Below are 7,394 nucleotides of genomic sequence, written 5' to 3' on the forward strand. Positions count from 1 at the left end.
ATACTATAATCCATATACATATTATAGGGAGGACTTAAGGGGCTATACCAGTGTGACACTTTCAAAAAATTGTCTTTTTTCTTTTTTGCTTATTCGATAGATAATACTTTCAAAAATATCCTGTGAAATTCGCAATCTTCGTATCTTGAATGGTTTTTGAATGACAACGTTCTAAAGAGTGATCGCTCACAGGTATAAGCCGCTGTAGTCGAAACTTTAAACGCGTTTTTCTCGAAACGACATATCTCAAAATTGCTGACATCATAATTCCACGAGAAATTGTTTTAAAATATTTCTGAAAAAATTCCAAACATTCGCTCGAGTACTTTCTTAAAAAAAAAATTCACGAAAATCGTCTGATTGTATACGGGTTACACTGGTATAGCCACTTAATTATGCAATTCTTTTTATGTTTTATGTGAGAGGCTTATTTTATGTGTATAGGCTTAGATGCTTCTCTGTTATACCTGAGACAGACATGTAGTATACATTGTAGTATGCTTCAGAAATCATATGTGTATAACCGGTTTTCCGAATTTAGTTTGAAAGCAAATGGTGTTCCTTACTACAATAGAGTTCTAGAAACCATTGAAATTTTGTGGTGTTGTGAAATGTACTACAATGGATTGCATTGAACACACCGAAAGCTTTAAGCTCTTCTGCCACATTCATATGTTTTCTGACATTTTGATATACAGAAAATAAATTAAATTCAAAATTAATTGCAATCAAAAAACAAAATTTGAAAAAAAAATTATGTGAAAAATATGTAATATATATGTCATAATATGTAATATGTAATAATTACATTGGACAATAATATTTTAAGATTGCTTGAAGTTATAACTAAGTCACGATCAATTTTCCTGCCTATTATTCATAATTATATTTTGCTTGAATTTATTTGTATCAGCTGATGAATGTAAACATAGTATAATATACTAAATGTGTGTCACTATGCTGGTTCATGGTTTCTAGAGCTTTTATTGTAATACCTATTATAGTATCGAAACCATATGTCTGTCGTAGGTATTAGCAACCAATGTTTCTGCATATAATTTTATTTCCAAGAAATATTCGAAATATATTTTGAAATAATGAGAGCCCCAATAATGAGAGTTCGTAACATTAATTTAATAATATGTATATACATATATAGACGTTCTCGGGCTTTGCTTCTTTTGGATGTCGGGATATATTTCAAAATATTTATTAGGTTGTTTGCTAAATCGCGATCATACATTTTGTATTAAATAATATTTTAAAAGGTATAACAGATCAGAGAAATCGTATATCCATCCCAGTCATTCCATAAATTATACCATATTTTCGCTTTATAATGGTAATCAATAATATCGACTTTGTTAGTGGGGACTAGAGCCAACAGACCTCAACTCAATCTCAACTTTTGTTTTTTTCGAAAGCCAAAATTGTATATTAATAAAAAATCAAGTGATAATTGTAAAAATTTTATTAGGAAATTAAAGAAATATTATTAATTAAGATTTTAGAATATTTGTCACTTTCTTAGTCCAAATTCCAAAGTTCTCTCCTCAATTGATAAAGGCCACTGGCTGTGCATGTTGTATGGGTTCCTTTGGCTGTTGTTTTTGTAGACGAAACAGTTGACGTGTGCTGCTCGCTGCCGTACGCGTGTGTACGCTGGCACGAAAGCCGCCATTCCCATCCACCGTATAGTAGACATTACGCACATTACCGCCGGGCTCCAACAAACCATACTCGCCAGTTACCCTCGTACCGTGGCGCTCTTCGCGATGTTGCAAATGCACCATAGACTCCGGATGATCGATGTAGTAGTGATACGAGTATTTCAGCTGAAAATACAAGCAATAAACTGAAGTGTTACTAATACACACACACACAAATATACAAATAATTAAGCGAAAATGTAATTATGTGGGAATTCGTTAGCATTTTTGAGATCTGTTGTGTGTCAAGTTGCTAGCGTCTTTGATAATTTGGTGTGAAATCTCCGATTTTACCCCACATTCGACACCTTGGCCGCAAACTCATTTGCATATGTAGCTAAATCTCTTTTCGTTTTCGTTTGCTTCACGCGCCCAATTCGGATGGCGTGCTGCGTAGCAAATTGCCGCCACATCAGCCCACTGCTTTTCAGTTTTAATTACGCCAACAATTTATTATTATTTAATTTAACTGCTTTCATGGATGCGCTTATTGGCTTCCCCGCCGCATGGGTGGACTTACCTCATCATTGTTGTGCTGATTTTTGTAATCGGCATAAAACTCAGTGAAAAGCGTTGAACTCGGCTGGGGTTGAGCGTTTGTGTGTGCCAACAAATTTGCAGACAATTGAAGACAGATGAGGATGGTAAGGCAATCGAACGCTTTCATGGTCTGTAAATTAAGAAATTGTGCAAATTTGCATGAGTGAATATATTTGGGGGTGCTTTTGTAGAGTGTGTGAAAAAGTTTGAATTGGAAATAAATTGCTGACATGATTTTTTGTAAAAAAGGCATACAAATAAATAAAGGTAATACAATTGATAAAAAAAAATCACACATATTTTTTACAAATATTTTTTTTTTTTATAAATTAAACATTTTTTTAATAAGGAAATAATTATATACTTAAATGAAGCCACTTAGTATTCTATATGATTTTCAGTATATTTAGGTATATAATATCTCATTTCTGTTGAAGAAATTATATTCGTACCCATCTTTTCATCCTTGGTTTTGACTAGAGTGAGGTTAGGAATTTCTTGTATCACTAAATACTGGCCTGAACATATTTTCCTGTGATCAATAACAGACTACAGATAAGTAGACTATAGAGAGTATATAGAGTTCTATAGTTATAACATAGTCTGAATCTGTTGTTAAAATCTGAATACCCCAACACTTGACTATGGGATTTTGCCTAGACGTAACTGTAACTATACTCGCCAGACATGCCTCCGTGTGACTTTTTCTACAATATTTCCAACAATAGCAATCAAAGGCCCGTCGTTTTACAAGCATACGAGAAATTGCTGACAGAGCTAAGACTATCCCGAGAAAATCGAGTTTAAGAAGTGTTTCGACAATTGGAAGAGAACATCGAATGGAGACTGGTTTGAAGGCGTCAACATTAATGTAGATGAATAAATAAATATTTTTTTCAAAAAACAAAAATTCCGGCTACCGTTTTGTGTCCGTTACAGTACATACCTCTCTCTCAGTTTAGAACTTTTTCAAATTATAAATTGAGCTGTCCTTCTGAAAAAGTTCCGAAAATGTTTGTCTGTTCCGAATATTTGCAAACCGTCAACTCGTGTTCGGAAGCTGGTGAGTGCTCATTAATAATAAATTAAATTATTATTATAGTAAGAGTTAGTTTGAAAAGTGGGATTAGATACCTAATCAAAGTCAAACTCACTACAGATTGGCAAAATCTGCTACATTACATTTTAAGAAGACGAAAAGACTGGTTATTCACTGGCTAGTATATTTTATACCGATCAATCATCTCTTTTATAAACTGCTTCACAGTAAAATGTAAGAGGATAATTGGAAAAATCCATAACATGCCCAAAACTTTACTTTTCCTATTACGTGAGCTAGTTAATATGTTTAACTCAAAAACTGCAATTGCATACAATTTTACTAACAACTATCTATATATAACTCATACATACTTACACATGTAATACATATATAATAAATAGCTAAAGATTTATGCACCGTTATATTGAAATAATCAGGCGTGACTGTGTGATTAAACTGTGAAGTGAATGGGCGTTAGGGCCAAGCAGATAACCATTAACACCCGGCGACATTACAAAAAAAAATTAAACAACAACAAAAAGTAAAAAACAACAATCACTTAAGCCAACCATAAACCGACTACAATTATGAGTGCAACACAAAAGCTGGCGATAATGCACAACTATCTCCTTGTTGGTTGAGGGAAAACACCTATTCTTCACTGCGGAAAAACGCCAAGCATCTTTGGGTATGAGTAGCTGGTAACCGTACATTAGATACATATGTATATATGTATATGTTTAAGTGTACATATGTACATTGTTCGTCATTACATGTTTTCCTTGCAAATCACTACAAAAGGTGAGGTCAAACGTTTTGAACTTTAAAATCATTTAATCAGCAGCGATTGTAGAAAGCACTTGCCGGAATTCATACAAATAGTATATGTACATATACTTAGATATACATTCATATGTATGTGTGTATGTATGAGTTTTCATTTATTTTATTTTTTGAGGTGCCATTACTGAGCTCCTAAACACATTAAGTCGTAATAAAGAACGAATTGTTCATGTAATAGTTGTTCATATAACGTTTTAGCTGCTTTTAGTGTAATTTAATTTGATGTCTCCCAGCTTTTAGTGTGTCTGACTGATAGTAGAGATTATAGCAGTAGTAGAGATTATAGTGTCGTATCGCACACCGATAAGCACAGAAATGTTGTAATGCGGTATAATAATAACTATTAAGGATCTAACTCGGTTGAACTCTTTGATCTTGTGAACAGTAAGAGGAGTTTTAAGCATTAATAAATAAGTAGATTATTTAGTATAATATTAAAAATGAGTTTTTAGAAATAATAACTAAAATATGAGATAAAATCTATTAATCACCATGGAATTTGTTAGTCAATCAATTCAAACCGCTTGAGAAGAAGAACAATCTAAATAATGGTTATTTTTTTAGACATGTGGTTTTCAAGAAGAAATAAAATGCATATAAACCAGGTCGCTTTTCACCTGGTCCATCCAACGGCGAGAAGGTCTTCCTCTTCCTTGGCTTCCACTAGCAGGTACTGCATGTAACACTTTCAGAGCTGGAGTGTTTTCGTCCATTCGGACAACATGACCTAGCCAGCGTAGCCGCTGTCTTTTTATTTGCTGAACTATGTCAATGTCGTCGTATAACTCGTACAGCTCATCGTTCCATCGTCTGCGGTATTCGGCGTTGACAAAGTTTTAAGGACTATAAATCTTTCGCAAAACTTGTCTCTCGAAAACTCCTAGTGTAGTTTCATCGTCCACGCTACTGCACCATAAATCAGTACGGGAATGATGAGCGGCTTGTAGAGTTTGGTTTTAGTTAGTCGAGAGAGGACTTTACTTTTAAATTTACGATTCAGTCCAAAGTATCACCTATAGGGAGATCAAATTGTTGTGCTTTACTATATATTCGAGAAGTCGAAGTCGGCAGTGTTGTTCTCATTGACATATTAGGTTGGCAAATATGTTCTTTCCGTATTTTTGTCTTTTGAATTTTGCGGCTATATATAAAGCGCTACAGAGCTCATATCTGGCAATACTATACATCATTGAAAGGTCTTGACATAACCTACAAAACTACGCTTATGCATGATTAGTTTGGATATTACGTTCAACAGTTATAGACATGTAAACGTGGACTTCGCCGAAATTCGCGCTACTTTAAAGTTTTCCTTCCTTAACCCTCTCATGCCCGAATTAAAAAGGGCGTAGCTAACATTTTTTTAGGATAGATATATATTAGTCTTAACTCAAATATGAAGTGATAAAAATTTCAAAGTCCTATGTATCGCGGTTCATTAGTTACAGGATGTTGCTTATTAAATTATTATAAATAAACTAAACACTTTTCTCATGAAATTTTTTTGAAATAACTCTCTTATCTTTACTGATTTATATAGTTCACTTTGCTTTAAAATAACACATTTATTTTGGAGTTTTTGAACACTTTTTTCATTGCCACTTTTGTATAACTTTTTTCGCGAAACGATTTTTCTCTGCGGAGAACTCTTACTGAATGAATGAATGAACACATGTATAGCTCATATCAGAAAATGTAACTGTAAGCTTGCACAACACATTAGGCTACATAATAGAAAAAACCGCTGGTAAAAAATATTGCAATATTGAACTGCGGAGGAATGGTTTCGACGATTCAGAGTGGGTGAAAACGACACCGCCAGCCGGCGGAGGACCTGTGACGACGAATACCCATCAAATCATGGAAAACATCGAGTTAGACCGGCATGTGGCATCTCGTGACATCGCCCAGGAGTTGGGAGTTAGTTATTTTAAACCAGCTGCAGAAGGCTGGATTCACAAAGAAGCTGTTTGGGTGCCGCATAATTTGACGCAAAAAAAGCCTTCTGGACCGAATCAACGCTCTGCGATATGCGAACTCGACCTATTTTTGAAGTGGATTGTGACTGGCGACGAAAATTGGAATAAATAATATCCACTTTCTATTTCTCATTACTCACTACTCCCAATATGTGTGCTCTGCTCTCTTAATACAAAATATATGTTTCAAAGTATTCTAAAGTTTCCCAGTTGAATGCAATACTAGATAGTATATAATACGTTGCCTTAATTAAAGTGATTCATAGTAAGCACTTGATGCTATTTGATATTGCTATTGATTATGGCAGTCGGTTATAATTATACCAGCTGTTTGTTCGATTCGCTATTCTCCAAAGTATGTCGAATCGAAGATTGCTCATAGTAATACTAATTTCTAGCAGTCATTTGTGCAATATAACCAATTTTTTGGTATCAAATTCAATAGAGTCAAAGTTTTTTGATGTGGTTATAGCGAAGATGTGGTCGAAACTGATATCTATTATGTATTATTACTTGAATATATTCTAACCAGGTACTTCATGTAAGGATTTTTAAATTTTAGTATACTGAATAGCAATCTTTAAGCAAATTTCGATCAAGAGTAGTAATATGAAGTGTCCAAGTTCTACTGTAATCCAACTGATGACTGTTAGGAAGGAGCTGGTATATTTTTCGATAAGATTTTCTCTAATTCTGTTATTTCAACATGAGTAAATAAACTTTCTATACACAGCGCAGTATAGCGATAGAAGAAGAGAACCTTTAAATTATAAAGACACCTATGTCAAAATTGAAGAAAAAATAATATTAAAGTGATCAAATCAACTACTAAAAGGGTGGTTAAGGAAGCTAAACGTTTAAAAAGCCAGACACTGAAGAAAAATCCACCTCTTAATGAGTTACGAAAAGAAATACGCCTAATTATTGTTTGAACACGTTTAACCTTCTAAGGAGTGACATTATCTCATATTTTCGGATGAAAATACATTTATTTAAAGCCCAGATGAGAAAAGTTTATATTTCCATGACGCGCGCCATGGATGGATCCCATTAGGATCGCAAATACACTCGGGTCAAAGGTGTAACGGTGTAGGGAGCCATATCATACGGCCTGTAAAACGTGGATACAAATTCATTAAAATTTTATAAAGAATCATATTGTGAAAATACCGTGGGAAAAATTTGGTATCAACCAAGCATGCTTGGAGGGGGCGCTATCCTGATGACGCGCGGTGTATATATAATTAATTTGTTGAAATTTTTTTGTTTAGCCAAGAGAAT

The 7,394-nt window shown here is 34.0% G+C and overlaps 1 protein-coding gene across 1 annotated transcript; it reads right to left on the bottom strand.

Annotated features, from left to right (window-relative positions):
- Positions 1-1,481: 1,481 nt before the first annotated feature.
- On the bottom strand, positions 1,482-2,376 carry LOC105220833 (uncharacterized). The gene is made up of 2 exons (XM_054230076.1): positions 2,230-2,376; positions 1,482-1,835 (listed from the first exon to the last, which is right to left on the bottom strand). The coding sequence occupies exons 1-2, from the start codon at positions 2,374-2,376 to the stop codon at positions 1,554-1,556; spliced, it is 429 nt and encodes a 142-aa protein (XP_054086051.1). The 3' UTR covers positions 1,482-1,553.
- Positions 2,377-7,394: the final 5,018 nt, after the last annotated feature.

This window comes from Zeugodacus cucurbitae, chromosome 4 (genome assembly GCF_028554725.1).
Source record: "Zeugodacus cucurbitae isolate PBARC_wt_2022May chromosome 4, idZeuCucr1.2, whole genome shotgun sequence".
NCBI classification, from domain to species: Eukaryota; Metazoa; Arthropoda; class Insecta; order Diptera; family Tephritidae; genus Zeugodacus; species Zeugodacus cucurbitae.

Excerpts from the sequence above, each read along its gene's own strand:
- LOC105220833 (XM_054230076.1), bottom strand. The coding sequence starts at position 2,376 with ATGAAAGCGTTCGATTGCCTTACCATCCTCATCTGTCTTCAATTGTCT. Across the intron at positions 1,836-2,229 it reads ATCAGCACAACAATGATGAG|CTGAAATACTCGTATCACTA; the intron begins GTAAGTCCACCC and ends TTGTATTTTCAG.